Raw genomic sequence first — 20000 nt, 5'->3', positions numbered from 1 at the left:
ATGGCAGCCCTGCCCAAGTGAAAGAGGTACACACAGAGAACACCACTGGAAAATACAAGTGGGACGATGCCTCTAGTCTACAAAAATGGAGCGGCACACGCTAACTGCTCCAGTTTGCCTTCACACAGAAAGGACAGCACCTGCAAGATCTACACGTGTGCAATATCACAGCTACGAGAATGGCCAAAGATGGTAGCAGTATGCTATACAATGAGGACATGAGCGGCATCAATCTAGATGATCCTTGGTGACATTGGTGACGTGCAACTTGTTTTGAAGTTTTTAGTGACATGAAACACCTCGAAATAGAGATGACAAGTGCATTTGACGCTGGAATGTACAGGCCAATCTGAATATGAGCACCTGAGACATGGTGCTTAACACGCCAGTCGATGCAGCCTCAAACAGGTACTAGAAGTGCGCACTGCAGCAAGAGTTCAATACACCATCTCTGTCAGCATGTAGGGAAGCAACACAAAACAATATGCACCAGGGATCATAAAGATGAATGCTGCTCTACTAGAACAGGCACTGCTGCCGCTCGTCAAAGTGGGAGCCTACATTTGCCTTCAGACTGGCAGGCAGCTAATGAAGAGGCATACTGCCCGCTACCTTCAACGAACACCGGTGCCGCTACCACATGTGCTCCATACTGCAACAGAACTAAACCAAACTACTCCCATGAGACAAAGCACCCACGATACATGCCAACTTCTGCCCAAAGAAATCCATTTGAAGAATCTGCTCCCAATTTTTGGTTCAGTGCTCTGATGCTTGCCAGCAAGATTACTTTCTCACTGTATGCTGATGAGCACTGCACTGAATCACAGCACTTGTGTAGTCAGTGAGCTACAGATACATATCCAACAATAAATGACCTGCAGCTTGCAAGGCATGGCTTGTGGAGGCACATATGTTTACCCTCGTTTTAACACTAGACTCTTGGCAACTATAAAATGGCTAGGCCAACTGTGCTGCCAAGCACATATTTTGCCAACTCTTGGAAATTGCAACTGTTTTTTTTAGATGGTTGCCTTCCTCATCCTATATATTAGTATGGTGCACTTGTTTTAGTCTTTTAATTATTCCCCCAGCAGCCATACCGGTTTCTCGTGAAACCCTAAGTCTGTTTACTCCAAAATAGGCCTCGGCTTAGCAGCCTGCCTGTGAACTTGCAAAACTCTATACTTAGTATACACTGCGAAAATAAATGGTAGCAATAAAACATCTATAAATTTGATTATGCAATTAAGTTAACCAATATAAATAGTTTTCTTTTCGTTACAATACTGAGTTTACAATAACACCAAGAAACGGAAGCAAACGTCTCTTATCACACAAGTCTGTCACTGGAACTTGCAGCCAAACAAATGCAGCTTTGCTGGACCTATTACAAAGACGCAAGAACTGTAAGCTTCGCTAGATGCTGAGCATTTTGTGTCCTCTTTTTAACCAGTGCTGATAAAGTGAAGCCTCAACAGAATCAGAAAGATGTGAAGAAACCTCACAGCAAGACAGGTCTCATAAAAAGTTTGAGACAGCGTAAGAAGAAGTTAAAATAAGGCTCCAAGGCAATGAATATCGAAAATTGCTATACAATACACGAAATGATCCATCATGGCTGAGCTCTTCATAGCAATGGCCAGCAGTTGCGAGCATCATTCTATACAATGCATTAAAGGGAGACGTCACACAAGTCAAAACCAGCTAAGAACAGCACTGCAACACAACAGTCCGGCCCACTGGCCCACTTCCCGGACACTGGTGAAAGCAGCAGCATGGATGGAGGAAGCCTGCCTCAATCCTCTTTGCCTTCCTTGGAATGGCTGGAGTTTGCGGACCGCTGCCGACGGATCTCCTGCCGAAGCTGGGCTTGCTTGATCCGGATCATGAGCGTTCCGGACGTCCACATCCACTGGCCCTGCAGCAAGCAGGTAAAGAAGGATTTTCTAATAGACGGATGGCACAGAAACATACCACGCTGCCTCTCATGACAGCTGTGTGCCAGTGCGATTCACACAATGAAAAAACTATGCTACAAAGTAAGTGAGTGAGTGAATAAACTTTATTGCTCTAATAAAGGAGTCTTGCTGCTTGCCCGAAGATTGCCAATGTCTTCCAGGCTGAGTGTGGTTGGCGCCCCTAATCCAAGGCACCACTGTCCCTGGCCATCCGGCATGCGTGGCTCACTAGGTCTCTTTGGACCTTGAGCTGGCTGCTGGTTAGCCGGTCCTCCCACTGCTCCGCATTTGGCTTTTTGTTACCTCGGAAAGCTACATTGTGTTATGATACAGCGTGGGGGTTGCCCCACACCACGGACATGTATCCCTATACTGCTCCGGATACATCTTATGTAGAATGTGGCACTATATGGTATACATTGCGCGTTTTGATTAGCTTTTAGGACATGTTCGCGAAATCTCTGCATAATTTGCACACCCCCTTTTTTCGAAACTTTAATTTTTAAGGAAAATATGTGCACAAATTACACGAGTAAATACAGTATATGACTTTAAGGAATGTGAGCGAATACTCAGCATCCTTTGGTTCCCTTACTCTCATAAGCTGTCTTTTCTAATCTTCTTTAACTGCCAGCTCTTTCCATAGCCAGGGACTTTCCACTAAGTTATGGTTTTCAAGCAAGCACATTTATCATACACCTGCAGAATTTATACAGCTCGCGCCAAGCAGTAGTTTGTGTGAGGGTGCTGTCAGACAAGCCCAAGAAAAGCAGCACAGCCAAGTTGATGGTGTTGAAGCGGAGTCCTAGAGTAGCAAGGTGGTCAGCAGATATCTTGACCAATTTCTGCAGATGTGTTGTATTTTCTGCCAATAACACATGGCCACCCACAAATACTAGCCGCGGCGGTGCCCATGTCTCCGGTAGGCCTGCCCAGATGAAAGGAAGTCTAAAAGCTGATGGCACAATCAATGAGTGGCTATTTTAGTCCCAACATGCTGGTAACTGGTGCAGTGCGTAATTCTCACAATCATAACTGGGCATCATATACTGTATTTACTCGTGTAATTTGTGCACATATTTTCCTTAAAAATTAAAGTTTCGAAAAAGGGGATGTGTGCAAATTACACAGAGATTTCGCGAACATGTCCTAAAAGCTCAACAAAGATCAAAATGCGCAATTTATACCATATAGTGCCACCTACACGTCGACCCCCCCACCTCACACCCATTGCTGGGCAAAAAAAAAAGATACAATCACAAAGCCAGCAGTCAGGGGCAAATGGAGATAAAAGATGAAAAAACAACATCTTTGCGTGCAGCCCGGTTGACCAGCGGCAAAATGAATAGCGAATGGTTCATAATAATAATAATAATTGGTTTTTTGGGGAAAAGAAATGGTGCAGTATCTGTCTCATATGTCATTGGACACCTGAACTGCGCCTTAAGGGAAGGGATAAAGGAGGGAGTGAAAGAAGGGAAGAAAGAGGTGCCCGTAGTGGAGGGCTCCGGAATAATTTCGACCACCTGGGGATCTTTAATGTGCACTAACATTGCACAGCACACGGCGCCTTAGCATTTTTCCTCCATAAAAACGCAGCCGCCGCAGTCGGGTTTGAACCCAGGAACTCCGGATCAGTAGCCGAGCGCCCTAACCACTGAGCCACAGCGGCGGGTGTGAATGATTCAGCAGTTTCAGATTCTAGCGCACGCCAAAGGTTACCGGCAGTTTGCTCTAGCAAGTGTTTGTCTGGGAAAGCAACTGTCAGCACAAGCGGTTTATCCGGCCGCTTGCGCCGACAGTTGCTTTCCCAGACAAACAGTTGATAGAGCAAACTGCCGGTAACCTTTGGCGTACGCTACTTAGCGCGAGAAGCCGGATAAACGGTGCGTAGCTCAAATTTTTGGGGGGACCAGCATGGAGGCATCCAGTCACCACTCGCACCTTTCGCAGCTGCATACAGCGACACGGCCGTGCCCATCTTCCCAATCCTGCCTAGCACACATCCGTGTGCATGCTAGTGGACTGGTGCAGCAGGGAGCTTAAAATGTGCGAGGAATTATTTTTTTTAAATTTAAACACAAGTAATAAATTAGATGCGTACAAATTATGGAAGTAAATATGGCAGTATATCTATTCCAAAACGTACGGAAAGACTGTGATGAAGCTCAAGGTCTTCACTTATATTGCCTTCCATAAGCATTTAAATGAGGTTGCACACTAGAGGAGACAAAGTGGATCCTTGCTTCAAGCCCCGTTGAACAGCGACGTGTTAAGAGAGAGGACTGTCGAGGCTGGCCCCCCCAATGTTGCCGCACTGGCCAGTTGGTTTTTCCCAGTTGTCAGCTAAACATTTTCCATTTTTTCCCGCAAATATATTTTTTCAAAGTACAGTAATTTGAGAGTGAATACAGCCAAGGTAATAAATACAAGAATGAGTGAAATAAAATAAATACAAAGCTCATTAATAATGAACATCAGGCAGGGCTGGATTGTTCTTGATCACATCATTGTCAATCACCACTTCGTTTTTATTAGTTTTTGTGCTGGGACAGGGACCAGCCCAGCTACTTCCATTTCCTTTCTAGCCTCTCCTGTATAGACCATAGAAATTTTTGGAAATTCCTTTACAACAACACGCATACATAGGGGATTGAGTGACTAAAGAGCTGGGAGTGGTTGGAAGTAATTAATGGAAGGGTCACTGCCACTACAGCTGGAAGAAATCCAAGTACGCAGCACTCAAAGCCTGAATGAACCTCAATAGGCCAGGGCTCTGTATCCAAGGCTAAGCAGCAAATTAAAGGGAAACATCAAGCCAAATTTCTTGCGACACTAGTCGGGCCGCCATGATAACAGCATTTTCCCTTAATCTCTGCACATTTTCCCGAGAAAGCACATTTAGAACACCGGTCTTCAGCGAAACCAAAATTTCCCACGTTATCAATGGGCTATGAAAAAAAATTCCCTTTTCCCTTAGTGTCTTGATTTTCCCACGATTCGGCAACACTGGGCCCCCGTGATGGTGGTGTGCAGGCCCGTGCATTCCTTCATTCACTGTGGTTAAGAGCCGTAAACACTATCGTTAAAGCAAACAAGATATCTGTCCTGTCAGAACGGTCACACAAGGTATCCGCATGTTTCAGCCCTGCCCTGCCCAGAGCCAGAATGAGGCAGCATCCAACTCTCCACGTTGTGCACATCATGCTCATCACTGTGAGCAGCCTGCGGTCCTGCGCGAGGCACATCTGTCCTAGGAGCAGGTATGGGGTTGCTCGCTACAGCCAGAGTATGCAGTACTACTGGAAGTTGTTTTCGTACTTCACTGCCCAGACATTTAACCAGACTCATTGGTATACAGTTAAGGCCTCAAGATAGTGCGCCCAAGGCGTTGGGGGACTACTGCATGGTTTTGATGCAGGGCAACAATAAGTTGCCATACAGTTCAGGTCATATATGGCCATGAATGGTTTATGGTTTATGAATGGGGGTTTAACATCCCAAAGCGACTCAGACTAAGAAAGCTCCGGAATTTTAGACCACCTGGGGTTCTTTAACAAGCACTGACAGCACACAGTACACGGCCTCTAGAATTTCGCCTCCATTGAAATTCAACCACTCGGCCGGGATCGAACCCGCACTTTTTCGTCAGCAGCCAAGCGCCATAACTTCAGAGCCACCGCGGCGGCTGGCTGGCCATATACTCTGTAGGGACCTGCCCTGCGGTCCCCTTTTCTTGGATTTCTCACGACGCACCTTGCAGCAACAGCTTCGCCTCTATGCGGGGCGCGCCACGTGACTCTTCCTGGCAGATGGTGAAACATCCGTTCTCTTCGGCTCCGCTCTTCGCCAGCAGGGCGAGGAAGTGGCGGGGAGACTTGCTCCCGTATCCCGTCCAGCTTTGGAGTATCCCTTGCCCTAGCGTAGGTGTGGGCGAACATTCGCTCATAACCGTGCTGGTGAGTCGAACGACGACCCCGTTTCATTAGCATATTTTATTGGTGGCTGGCGTTATAATTGTTGTAACCCCTCATGTAAAGCCCTCACACAAGGGCCCTTGAGGTATCTGTAATAAATGCCTGTTTGTGTCAGCCAATGTGTCGTTCCTTTGTTCCCTCAGAGTGGTCGGCGTGCGCTCGGTAACATACGCGATCATGGGGTGGGGCCCGGCGGCTTTGAACTGTGTCAGCCGCGATTAAATGGGGGAAAACATATTTATCTCCCCCTATTAAAACACCCACATCTGGCAGCCCAACGTGGGACCTGCTCTTGAAATATTGGACGACTGTCTGTTCGGTTCAAGAAACGCTCTTTGTCCTGACTTCACAAGTGCTAGGACTAGAGTGCATTTTGATCGTTAAAACCTGCAGCATGCTTTCTTTAGTACGAGATGTACTGCGCTGCAGCATGTTTGGACTTTTCGACGTGCTCAGCATGTTTTTCTCTGGAGTATCTTCAGCAAGAGAACGAATTGGTCCGCATCGAGGGAGCACGAGGCCTAGCGGCCGCAGAGTTGTCGAGCCCAAAGCAAATGATCAGTGTGGAGGCTGCGTGGGTGGTCACAATTTTCTGTATACATTTTCCTCTGCTGTTTCTTTTTTGACTCTGGGAGCCGGGTGGCTCCCAGAGTCAACCATGCGGGTGAGTCAGACGACCTCAATTCATTAACGTATTTGTTGCTGGCTGGCGTTATTGTTGTAGCATAAATGCCTGTTTGCGTCAGCCAATGTGTCGTTCCTTTGCTCCCTCAGAGCAAGGCCCGCCATGGTCGGCGTGCGCTCGGTAACGTACGCGATCACGGGGTGGGGCCTAGCGGCTTTGAACTGTGTCAGCCGTAGTTAAATGGGGGAAAGCGTATTTACTTCCCGTATTAAAACCCTCACAACTCTTTACATGTTTTGTATCATGTGGTGACGGCAGCTGCAGACTGCTACACCCATGATTCCAGCTCTCATTTCGTTGGGAAGGTCTTTGACCGAGTGTTCTGTGTGGGGCCAGAACAGCAGGCTACTGTCGCTTGTAGCATGACCACTGGTTGTAATCAGCAATCGTTTCTTGTACGGTATTGCACATCTCGTAATTTGGGTGAATTTATTCTTTCCACACTGGATGACAGTCCTGAGCAGGATAGAGCTGGACTGCCGTGCTGCGTATCGAATTCACTGTGCTGCACTTCTAGGGCCTGTTTCACCATCTGATTCCACAGACACTTTTGCTGTATGCTACCCAGAGACCTGATGTGCACCTCATGCTTGCACGTGATGCCCGCATCCACGTATTGTGCACCTGCTTGACAAATGCAAAATACTGTTGTGCCATCAGTGCCAACAATAGGGTGAAAACACTTAAACTCGGTGACAGCACCAGTTTTCAACCTGGAATGAGGGCCCACCCAACTAAGAGCAATTTATTCTCAGCATTAAACGTTCTCACTTACTTTCGTGTATCAAAAGTCCCAGTGAAGACAGTGCAAATCATATTAGAATATAACAAATACTTAAAGTAAATGCTACAGATCTGATCATCATCAGCCCGACTAAGCCCACTGCGGGACAAAGGCCCCTCTCATTTCACCAATAAACTCTGTCCTGTGCCAGCCACGGACACCTTACCCCGCAAACTTTAACAACAAATAAATCTTATTTTACAAAGATTCAATCAATGCTGATAATACCAAGGTTTCAGCACATAATGTTGCTACAGCTGCCTTTATGTAATCTTAAATGCCAAATCAAATTGATAGATCTTCATTTTCATCATCATCAGCCTGACTGCGCCCTATGTAGGACAAAGTCCTCTCCCATGTCTCTCCAATTAATCCTGTCCTTTGACAACTGCGCCCACCCTATGCCTGCAAACTTCCTAATCTCATCCACCCAACTAACTTTCTGCCGCCCTCTGCTACGCTTGCCTTCGCTTGGAATCCACACAGTAACCCTTAATTAAGGACCGGCGGTTATCTTGCCTGCGCATTAAATTCCCTGACCAAACCCATTTATTCCTCTTGATTTCGACTAGGATGTCACTAACCCGCGTTTGTTCCCTCATCCACTCTGCCCGCTTCCGGTCTCTTAACGTTACATTTATCATTTTTCTTTCCGTGGCTTTCCATGGCACTGGTTTTCTACATGTTAATTTTTAGACGGTGTGTCCAAAAAGTAACAAGCAGAAAACCAAAGTAATGTTCAACAGTCTAGCAAGGGAACAGCAGTTCACAATTGGAAGCAAGGTGCTGGAAGTGGTAAAGGTCTACTTAGGGCAGGTAGTGACAGCTGATCCGGATCATGAGAGGGAAATAAGTAGAACGATAAGAATGGGGCGGAGCGCATATGGCAGGTTCTCTCAGATCATGAATGGCAGTTTACCAATATCACTCAAGAGAAAAGTGCACAAGAGCTGTACCTTACCAGTACTCACCTGTGAGGCAGAAACGTGGAGGCTAAAGAAAAAGGTTCAGCTTAAGTTAAGGACAATGCAGCGAGCCATGGAAAGAAATCTTTTTATTGATCTTAATTTTCAAGACATACTTTGCTTCGTACTTGGCCCCTTTAACAGCCCAGCATTATAAAATTTTTGCAATTGCATGGCAGTAACTAGTGTTCATTATTTTAAACAAGAGAAAAAACACAAGATAGATGTCCTGAACAATGTCTGGATTTCTTTTTCCAGACGTTACCTGCAAATGCATGTACAGCTACTACTATGCTAGAAGCACAAAGTTTCAACAGATATTACTCAAAAACCCAGACATTGCCTTTTATAGAATCTAAGAGGGTGGTTTCCATAGCAAAGACATTGTTTCCCAGTGGTTGCCATGGTAACCGAGGATACCACGGCAACGTGACAGGCGGCAGCATCATGCCAGAGCACTACAACTCGAAACTTAACTATGTTGATCCGGTATATCTGTCCCTGTCTGGCAGGCATCAAAAGTCAGGCCACTTAGTCCCGACATTCGTGCAAAATTTGTGGGCCAACCATTTGTCGCAGAATGTTACGGATGGTGCCATACGATTCAGCATTTCGTGCAGCATCAACTTACTAGTTAAGTTAGAGCCTAGCTCGCGGCAGGGATTTGAACCACTGACCTATGCACCCCAACTTGCACGTCTTTACGAATCTTCATATGAACACTGCGGCTCAACCATTTGTCAGAGAGTATTCGGGTGGTGGCATACGATTCATCATTTGGATTCGAACCAGCGACCTATGTTAGGTGTGTTACTGCTTCAGCGTCGGCTGATTTTTTTCTGTGTAAATACATATTTTTCTTTTCTTAGGGTACTCCACAGAAGAAAACGCATTGAAACCACACCAAAAGTAAAAAAAGCATAATGTGGTACAGAGAAGCGGCATATGGGGGGGGGAGCAAGGTAGCGGAGGAGCAAAATAATTTAACTTAGTTTTTTGTTTCCAAGCTTGACCATAACTCAGCAGGCCTACAAGAGGACATCATCAGAATCATGGCAGATGGAAAAGAATCGTGGCCACACACTCACCACCATGATGATGCAGTTGAGCAGCAAGGGCGTGGAGAACACGAGCGAGATGAACATGCCCTGGCTGTCGAAGTACTGCTGGCTCGAGAAGGCCCGCCAATGCTGCGCTGCCAGCTCATTGAGCGCCTCCGAGAAGTACACCAGCAACACTGCAATGCACGCAAGGACAGAGCTACAGCACCACACGCTGCCCCCTGCAACACTTCATTCGCTGACGTTCCATGGCCACAACTCAACACAGTGAGCCAGATGCCGATGGCAGAACAGGCTAGGCCCTGCTCCACTAGAGCATGTAAGCAACGGTGAGAGAGCCTATCAAAGCACACAAAGTGGCTTCTGTCAGTAAGCTGACTTCTCCTGCACCATAGACTTCATGATTCACCCAGCCTCAAGTACATGTTCAGGTTTGCCAAGCATAAAAATAGGGGTGTGCAAATACTGAAATTTTCTACTACAAATCGAATATGAATAAAAAATTACTTAGAATATCGAATCAAATATTGAACATCTGTTTAGTATGAAAAGCTGCTGAAGATAAATAACCAAATCTCATTGTCCTTATGTTTTTCAACACAGTGTATGGTCTTTGCAACTCAAAATTAAAGAAAACTAGATTTGACTAAGCACAATGTAAAAAAAAAATGGTCTGAAAAGAAATGCATACTGCTTGACTGAACAGCATAACACATGCGACCTGTAACGCTTTCATGCAAAATGAGTGACGAAATGATGACGATGATGATGATGGATTTTTATGGCACAAGGGGATTTGTGGCCAAAGAGCGCCATGGCACAAGGTAATTTCGTTTGCTCAAGGAGGGGTCAAAGACCCATTTCCCAACCATTTCACCCTAAATAAGCCTAGCACCAGAACAGGGGAAAGCTTGTACCCATTTTATCACCGGTGGGTACCCGGTGGCACAGGGGATCGAACCCCGCACCTCCCGCATGCGAGGCGGATGCTCAACCACTTGGCCACCGCTGCAGTAAAAGTGACGAAATAAAATTCATGAACTGACGTATGACTGGCAGTCAAGAATAACACGGTACGTATAAAACCTCAATATTTCCGACTTCACGGAACAGGAAGAAAGGCTTGCATTAACCGAAGGTCAAGATACCAAATGCCGCCCTCAGGGGAAAAAAAAAAAAAGCACACCGAAAATGCGGTGAAGCCGTGTGAAGAGGCTCCATCACAAAAACAGTGAACATCCCTTGATGAACGAGCAGTTTCGGCATGCTGGAAGAACAACGTAAGCGAGCGGAATGCACACTGGCGTCACAACAGCGAGACTGGTTCTAAGGAAGAGAACAAATGACCAGTAACACGTCAGATGACGTCCGTGAAAGCGGTGCACAGATGGGTTCGGGCGGTTGGTGAATGCGCAGCCGATGGACGCCGTCGCCACAGGCTGGCGGTGAAGCTTAGAAACCATGGCCATGGCCATGCTATTTTAACGCGATAGTGTTAAGGGCCCGTGTCGCGGAAAAGCTGGTGTCGGTGTTGTAACACCAGAAACCTCCAAATAAAAAATCTTATGGAGATACGAGGAATCAAACCCAGGCATCTCAGACTGCGACGGGAGCATGCGCACAACACGCTAAGAATGGTCGTTGGTTCGAACTGAATAAAGGTGACCTATAATAAACTCTGGCACATCTCCAACCAAGAACTTTAATTTAAAACCCAACGTTTCGAAGTCAGCTCGGTTCTTTCTCCAGGGGTGACTGGGGGCAGTGGTATGCAAGGAGGGGAGCAGGAGGTCGAAAGCAGAAAAGCAGTGATGCAAGGAGAGGCGTGGGGGAGGAAGATGTTAAAGCTTTGAGTCACGTTGGACTGTGCGGAGGGGGGTCTGTTCTTTGAGCTACAGAGCGAAGTCCATGTGCGGTTGATGTTGTTCGGGGTAGCTTGAAAGTGCCAGGATTCGAGTATGAGCCTTTTCTGGTGAATTGTTTCCATTCCGGGGATGCTGGTTTCGTCGAAGTTGATTCTGTGGTCTGAGTCTTCGGAATGCTCAGATACAGGACTGCACTCTATTGCGAAATTGCGGACATTGTTTTTTATGTTGCCGAACTGAAAACTTGCAGAATATCGAGTGACCTCTACAATTTTGCCAGCAATCTCGCATTCTTTCTTTTATTCAAGACATTCCGTTACAGAAATGCCTTAAGGGGGAGGGGGGGGGGGGGCACGATAGCAGGCAATAGATGTGCCTGACAGGGCAGAGTACCCTTGGAAAGGGAGAGGGGAGATGCCCCTTTATCTGTATGAGAGAGAAGTTGTTGAAAAGACACAACAGAGCAGGGGCATGGACACAAGGAGCTGGTAGAGGCGGGCACTCATCAAGAGGGAATCCATCATTGTAAAATTTGGACAACTTTATACTCTATCTCGGAAGCTGGTGGCAACTGGCGGGGCTTCAGGTTCACAGCAGCCCCCCCCACGCCTTTATGAAGAAGGCTACAATGGAGGGCAACTGACTTATTTTCCCTTTGGCTAACCCCTTCAGTCAGCAGAGCAGCAAGTGAAAACCCAATCTGTGAACAAGGGTTTCTGGTTCGAAGAAACCTTCCTGCAAGTCAGCCTTCCTGCCAGTTGGTTGTTGTGCATTGATTTCTCGGCTCATGTTGTGTTTTTGGAGGCGAATGGTTTTTCGTATAAAGATTTTTGGGTAGCCGTTCATGATGAGTTCTTTTAACATTGTGCTTTGAGCAACGCAAAATATTCAAAGAACTCATCAAGAACAGTAAGCAAAGTTGGTAAGCAAAAACATTAGGCTAGGTGAACACCATAATTCCCTAAAAGATCATTACGGGAATCTTCGTGACCACTGCCACAAATGCAGCGAAAAAGAGGAGCAAAAAAGAGAAAGTGTACGCCGGTTTTTTTCTAGAACCACCGTACTTATCAGACATTGCGATCAGCTCGCACGCGAGATTATGGAGGCATACCATATAAGAAAATGTCAAAAATCTGTGTGTCAGCGAGCCCTCTGTTACCACGGTAGACTGTGAAATTCAATTTTTAGTCTACGCATCGCATTATTATCCTTTTCGATAATGGGTCTTTTTGCTAAATTGATTCCTCCCTAGCGATGAGTACCATGTGCTGCTTACAATTCCTTTTTCCCTTTGACTTGGCCTTCCGAGGAGGGGGGGCTGCTTGTTTTATGTTTTTCAAAGTGACTTGTATAAATTGTGTGTTTCAGCAATAAACCCATGTTGCGAGTTAGCGCTTGTCTGCGTCGTTGCCTTTCCGTCCCTCGTGTCGCTTTTGCACTATTTTTTCATCATCACCAAGAACAGCTACCCAAAAAACCGTATTCGAAAAACCATTCGCCTTCAGACACACAACACGGATGGTTAGGTTGGTTAATGGGGTTTAACGTCCCAAAGTGACTCAGGCTACGAGGGACGCCATAATGGAGGGCTCCAGAATAATTTTGAGCACCTGGGGTCCTTCAACGTGCACTCACATGCGCCGAGAAATCAACGCACAACAACCAACGCCACCACAAAAATACGGCACTCTGCCTTATGTCCGAAGTGCCAGCGAAACCATCGCCCGGACCCTGAAAAAAGGGGGTTTCCAAGTTGCGCACAAGCCTACAAACACTGTTGCGCTTTGCCTGCCTGTTCCCAAAGACTGGTCATGGAGAGAAAGAGCCCAACACATTATCTAGAAAATTCCTTGCGCCGACTGCGACACAAGCTACATCGGCGAAACCAAAAATCTAAAAGAAGGAATTCAGCAACATAAAAAGACGTCCGCAACATCGCAAGAGAGTGCAACCCTGTAGCCGAACATTCCGAAGACTCGGACCACATAATCAACTTCGACGAAACCAGCACCCTCAAAACCGAGCACCCCGAGGCGCGCACGTCAGCCTGAACTGGCCTGCGCATGCGCGCGGCATGAGACAAGAGTGGCACGAGCTCCAATCTGTCCACAGGAATTCCCTGCTCACATTGTTGTATGCACCGCTTATGTCCAGCAAGGCTAAATACAGAGGTCTGTTTTCCGCCTTAGCTATTTCTATGCATTGGGTAAGCACGAACAGGCTATCATCTAAGCGCCTACCCCTTCTGAAGCCGTTCTGAAGTTCTCAGAGTATTCTATTACTTTCTACCCATGACTGCTTTTTTTAATTTCACTGCCTGCATTGCCAGCCTTTATATAACTGATCTTATCATAATCGGTCCATAAGATTTTATGCTCGTCTTATCTCCTTTCCCTTTATAAATGAAATTCATTTTACTCTGTACCCAACTGTGCGCAATTTGCTTATTTCGTTATGACAATCTCCAATGCTTTTATCAGAGTTTTCTTGCCTCTTGGGCCAAGTTCATTAATCAGCTTGATTTAAATTTCGTCTATCCCTGCGGATGTGCATTTTGGAATATATCTGCTTCCACCTTTTTCCAGTGAAGACTGGTCAGTTCTGAGCTGTGGCAAAGCAGCGCCATCTATGTTGCAGAGATAAAAGTAAATGTGTATATCTTGCGCTGAGGTCGAGAGGCTGTGTTACAATGTTGCAGAGGCCGTTCATTTTCATGAAAGGAAAGGCGCACAACTGGCACCTTGGGTCAGCGGATACCTAACTCGCTTTCAGGTAGTGGTGTGGCATGGCATTGGTGTCCAACTGCAAAAACCTGCTTTGATTGCGTTCCTCACCCTAAATGGGCAGCGCGCCCACCCTGCCACCCTGGCAGGTAGCAGATAATAGTTGATCGTGACAGGTTGGTTACCCAATGAACGCTGTGGCCTATTGCTGCAGTGCCGTATGTCAGCCACAACGTTGTCAGCGCTAATGCATGCATGCAGCCCACATCTCTCTCTCACCACTGCCACATTCATATGCATCAAAGCGCGAATGAGGCATCCACTGACCTAGGGAGCCAGTTATGTGCCGTTCCTTTCTAGTGAAGCTCCGCCCACATTTATGACCGGTGCACAAAATTCCTCCACGACAAAAAAATAGTCCGTTGTTAAAACTTCTCTCGTCACCTAAACAAGAAGCTAATCACGATAAAAATGTTATGAGCTCGAGAATTTTGATATCTGGCTTGTTTAATAAAGTCAAATATTAAACAGCCAATTTCGTTTATTTTTGTGACTGGCTAGCAGAGTAATACAGTACGCCGCGGATCGTGGCACAGTGTTAACTGCTGTTTTTTTAGTTGTATCCTACTACAGAACGTTGGCAACGCCAACGCCAATGAACACAATGAACGCCGACAGCTTTTGCTTTGTATATCCTGTATTAGCTGAGCTAATTCACATTTTATTTTTTTGGCTTAGCGACAGGGGCCCTCTTATCGTTGCTCGGTACACCTTCGGTAGGTCCATGCGAAATTTCGCAAGTATGCTTTCCCGCATATTGAAACAGACCAAAATGAGATGGCGGACCTCTCGCCAAGTTGTGGGGGCGACAGGATGGGTACCATTAGATGCATTATGAAAGGATCAAACAAAAACCTACACACTTTCGCATTGTGACTGCTCGAAGCAGGTGGTCGGCCATTTCGGGCTCATCACGTGCTGTGTGGGAAAGGCCGCTTGCAGAATTTCGCATCCGAATTCGACAGGCAAAGGCAAATAAACTACGAAAAAAGCGAAAAGGGAAAGTTTGTGCCGTTTTCCAGGCGCTCTAAACTCGGTCTTCTGATAATTTGCCCAAACACTGTCGTTTTGTCAAGTTCGGATTTATGAAAGTCGGCGGCATTTGGCCGCGGTCGAATATTCGGGGATTCTCAAATATCATTTTCTCGAATCGAATGCAAACTGAGTAACAAACATACTCAATTCATATTTGCACACACCTTCATAAATATGGAGTTTCAGCTGCTAACAATATTACAGCAGCTGGTGGAAACAGCATATGCAATGCAACCAGGTCAAAAAAGCTGTCCTTTCCTCCTTCCCTTGTACTCCAGCACAAGCGAAAAGGCACACACAACGCAGGGAAAATGCCAGCATAATAGAGACACAAAGCAAAAACATGCTCCTTCCATGAAATGTGAGAGAGTCAGGCCCCCCTGCCCATAAAGAACCCATTGTGTGTTTCTACGAGGCAACCTGCAATGATAACCGTTGGCACGCTCAACATGCAATCATGGAACAAAGGCTTGCCTTAAGTATCAAGCCCCAAAGTCCCCTTTTGCCACTCCGGCAGAACACCTGGCAACAATGTGTGCTGTTGCCACATGGAAAGAAAACAAGTTTTGACCATGCTAGACTGAAACGACCCAAAAAATGTTACTAAAGATGTGTTTAATCAACTACACACACCAAAGACAATGTTTAACGAACATTTCCATATACAGCACTGATGTTCACTTTGCTATGCCTGTGGTGGTAAGGTGGCAATGCTACAGACATTTTCAGAGTAAAAGTGGTATTGTAATAATGCATTTCCTAACCTGCTGCAGAAATCAGAAATCTAATTTCAAAACAGGAAAACCTGAATGGGCTTTATTTACAGGTAGGCTTTTACAGAACAACCAGAGGGTGGATTGCATGTCAAGATATAAAGCCTTGAAGAACGTATAATCTTAAAGGGCGCGCACTCGCGAAACTGACATATCCCTGGTCATTTTTTTTTTTTTTTCAGGATATTCCTCAGCTTGTAGCATATCACATCTTTTCTTTAAAGCTACTGCAGGGTTTCACATTGCCAGACCGAGGCGAAGAACACGAATTTTGGCTGTCTAAACCAGTGGGTTGGTAAGGCTGTTAGCTGAAACCTTTTGTTTCGAACCAGCTTACAGACACCTCAGATTTGACGGCACGTCATGTACCCAACCGCTGACAAAGCTACAAGCCATTCATCGTACCTGCAATGCAAGGAAAGGTGCCCAACTCACGTGCTGTGACGAATAGACCGGCTTGGACATTGCCCCTGTCGCGAGTGAGCAGGGTCAGGCTGAGCGTGACTATGTGAAACGTTACGAGGCCCATCAGCCATGGCTCCGTCCAGTCCACCTGAAGAGTGAGGTAGGCAATTAGCGCATGCTCCTCCAGTGCCTCCTCGGTTTCACATCAACCAGATGAGCCGGTTTTAGAGCATATCAAGCGCTCTCTTATCACCCTTTCTTACTCGCTAACTACTGTGCACACCTGGCATTGAGAATGAGAGAGCAGGAGACCTCTCCATAACTAGTAGCACATCACGAGAAATGGGTGACTCGGTAACTACTGTGCATCACTCCGAAGTGGCCTCAGTACCGAGATTTGTTTCCTCGGCCAGGGTGTCTGTCCGATATGTAAACATGAGGACATTGAAGCCGACATTCATCACTTACTGTGGGACTGCCCAGCTCTCAAGCCTTCAAGGATCCGGCACCTGAAGATAGCGGGTCTTTCACCAAGCAACCCTGCTTCATACATTGCCTGGACGCAGCGACCGTACCATCGTTCTCTACTGGACTTCATCAAATCACCTAGCCTTCTTCAAACCTTCACCCATCATTGATGCCCTGGGGCAATTAATTTCGCTTAAAAAAAATCTACTGTGCATGCCTGGCATTGAGAATGAGAGAGCAGGAGACCTCTCCATAACTAGTAGCACATCACGAGAAATAGGTGAATAGGTCTCTATTTGAAGACAGCTATTTGCAAACGTTTCTATTCAATTTATCCCCCCCCCCCCCCCCACCCCAAGAAAAAAAGCAATTTCACTACTGATTTGTTCATAAATTTTAGGCCCTTATGCTGTAAGGGAAGCCATAGCAAGATAGTCTCAGGATTGAATTCGACTACTGCTAGGGCTGTTTAATGTACACTAAAACCTTAGCGCTGCCTTTGAATTTCGCTTTGATTCATATGCCACCCCAAGTGCTAAAGGTACTATCTGCACAACTGCCTACCCATATTTTCAAACATTCACCAGCAGTAGGCTGTAGCAGCTGCTTGAAAAAAAGAAATTGTTCCCCTTCATTTTTCGAACACCATCTAATGCCCACAATGATCTTTCAAGCACAGACAGCCTACAACAATTCAACTGAGCTCTTACTGGTGCTTACACTTAAAAGCTTCTAAATTTCCATGCTCTTCCAGTTCTTGGTTTAATGTCCAGCCCCCATGACAACTAGCGCAACACTTGGCTCCTGCGTGATATAGTGGAGCTGCATGTGACACACAGTGACAGGACATGTGTGCAGCTGATGTAGTCTGTACTACGTACGTGTGTATAGCTTTCAATGACTGCTCATGTGCGGTGCAAGACAGTGGCAGGACACCTGTGCACGAGCAGTCCAACCATTTAATAGTGTGGCTGTGGCTCTGTGCATAGTGGTATACATTCTCTCCCCGTATCCTTTTCTGCTATCTCCATCTTCTTCCCCGTACTTTTTCTTTCTGCTGGCTGCAGATCAGGTGCTTAAAAAGCAGGTGCTCAAAGACGGCAGTTTCCATGGCCCGTACTCATCTGTTCCTTCCATTTTGGTATATGTTTTAAAATAAAGAACCACTACTAGTACATACTGAGATTGTACAGAGCTCATCAATAATGCAGCATGCGCTCGAATAGAGCGATGTGGAACAAAAAGTGAAATGCATCGAGATATTTGGGCCAGAGGTTAAGTGCTCGTTTGTGTGTGGGTTGTAGACCTACACAGTGGCACCTGTGCAGCAGCATTGTCTCCACAACCAAGGAGATATGGCCAGATGTCAGTTTATCTGTCCCACAGCACATCGCTCAAAACTCTCGGCACAAGACATATGTTGTGCTCTGTACAATCCAGGCTGAATGACAGTCACACGCAGAAATGTGCAGGGTGCCAGCAATGAAAAGGGGCTAAGCAGTTCAGGTCAGCTAAGCAGCTTTCGGGTGCACGTTGCATTGATACGAAGGGTTTGTGCAAGCAACATTGCTGACTTGAGAACTACCAGAGTGATCTGTTCCCATTGGTACAACACAAAGCAAAAGCCCCCTTTTCAGCCCCTTTTTCAGCTTTGTATCCTCAAAGGGTTAAATGTATTCATGACGGTGTCGTGTGACGAAATAATAAATGTTACGTGTACAACAGTCGGGAGACTCACGACAGCCCGCTTTTGTGATGCCAAAAACAAGCAAACGGGAGGTCCGCGCACTGCTTTGCACACACAGCTGGTACTACATCATGTGCAACAGTACAAAGCAAGTCGCCTCATCGACACAGCACCGGCGAAGGCCGTTCGTATAGTTTCGCCCGGATTCAGACAAGGCCGAGGAATCAGTCGGCGCACACCAGCATCGTGACTTCGTACATGCTCTAACTGCCCGAGCAGAATTCGGAAAGAAAGTCCGCCGGAGATGAAACTGCGCGAGGCGAAGGATCTACAGCCGGGTTCAGCCGCCGCGAAAAATATCCGAGACGATAACACACCCGAGGCACGCGCTCTGGGTAGCAGCAAGCACTTGTTATGGCCCTTATCAGCCGCGGAGCAAGCACCCCCAGATGTTTTTGGCAACCGCTTAGAAACCAGCAGCCAGATAACCGCGATCAACGCTAAAATGAGGAGCCGCGTAGGAGACTGCGCGCGGGAGAGTTGACCGAGATTCAAGCTGACAGCACAGCGGGGCCGCGGCGCGTGCAGCCGCAGCAAACCCCGCGACCTGCGCGAGAACGGGAATCTGACAATTGTGAACAGCTGCAGGTCGCGCAGAGCATGCGGCACATGCCGCGCGCACCCGGAACTCCACGTGAGTATGCTTGATAGAAGTGGCAGCTTCCACCGGCCAACTAACCCGCCGCGCGGTGAAGTCCCCCTGCAAGGGGATGATTTGCGTCGCCTTCGAAGGCCGTCGGCAGAGAACGGCCTTCCAGCGATGCGAGACGCGTCTCAACGCAGAAACGCGCCGCCTCGGTCATTAGCAAAACATAGTATCACTTTCCGTCTCGGTGGACCCTTTCCTCGTGCCGATGTGTTTCGCAGTGCGCGGGGATGAACGCGCACACGGCGCGTGCCCCACAACGAAGCACGGGGGCGTCACAAGCAGCGCAGCATCGAACGGCAAGCGCGCCTGACACCGCCACAGATCACGGCGAGCTGCAAGTCTATGATGGCACGAGGCGGCTATCGAGACGCGGCATCGGTTTCGAAGCAAAAGGAAAAGCCACGCTGCCCGGATCGGTGACACGATCGGCAGCGCGTCAACGCGTCAACGCGAAAGCGCAGCACAGCACACGACACTCACTTGGACCAGAATGCTGCCGATGTTCAACGTGTCGCCGGGAGACACCATCGCCTCTGTCACTTTCTCTACCCGGGCCATACAGATATCACACGCCTTATCACAACATGTCAAAGCAATCTCCAATGTTCGCCGCAGCCTTCATCCACCGCCGACAGCGTTCTCTGGCTCGCCGATCAGTTATTGTTCTGCCGATTTTACTTTCCTCAATTTTTGACGCGTCATGGACGCTGCAGAGAAAATAGCGCGAGCGACAAGCTAATAAACTCAACATAATTTTAAGCTGAAGTTTAAATTTATAATTACAAGCACCACAGTTAGTGTAAAATTAATAATAATAATACTTTTTTGCAGTAACTGTA

General features: G+C 47.0%; 1 protein-coding gene across 1 annotated transcript; it reads right to left on the bottom strand.

Annotated features, from left to right (window-relative positions):
• Positions 1 to 1660: 1660 nt before the first annotated feature.
• Tmem18 (transmembrane protein 18) lies at positions 1661 to 19836 on the bottom strand. The gene is made up of 4 exons (XM_077660980.1): positions 19642 to 19836; positions 16328 to 16445; positions 9461 to 9609; positions 1661 to 1921 (listed from the first exon to the last, which is right to left on the bottom strand). The coding sequence occupies exons 1-4, from the start codon at positions 19717 to 19719 to the stop codon at positions 1799 to 1801; spliced, it is 468 nt and encodes a 155-aa protein (XP_077517106.1). The 5' UTR covers positions 19720 to 19836; the 3' UTR covers positions 1661 to 1798.
• Positions 19837 to 20000: the final 164 nt, after the last annotated feature.

Source organism: Amblyomma americanum, chromosome 4 (genome assembly GCF_052857255.1).
Source record: "Amblyomma americanum isolate KBUSLIRL-KWMA chromosome 4, ASM5285725v1, whole genome shotgun sequence".
NCBI classification, from domain to species: Eukaryota; Metazoa; Arthropoda; class Arachnida; order Ixodida; family Ixodidae; genus Amblyomma; species Amblyomma americanum.
This window is presented reverse-complemented; position numbering and strand designations above follow the sequence as displayed.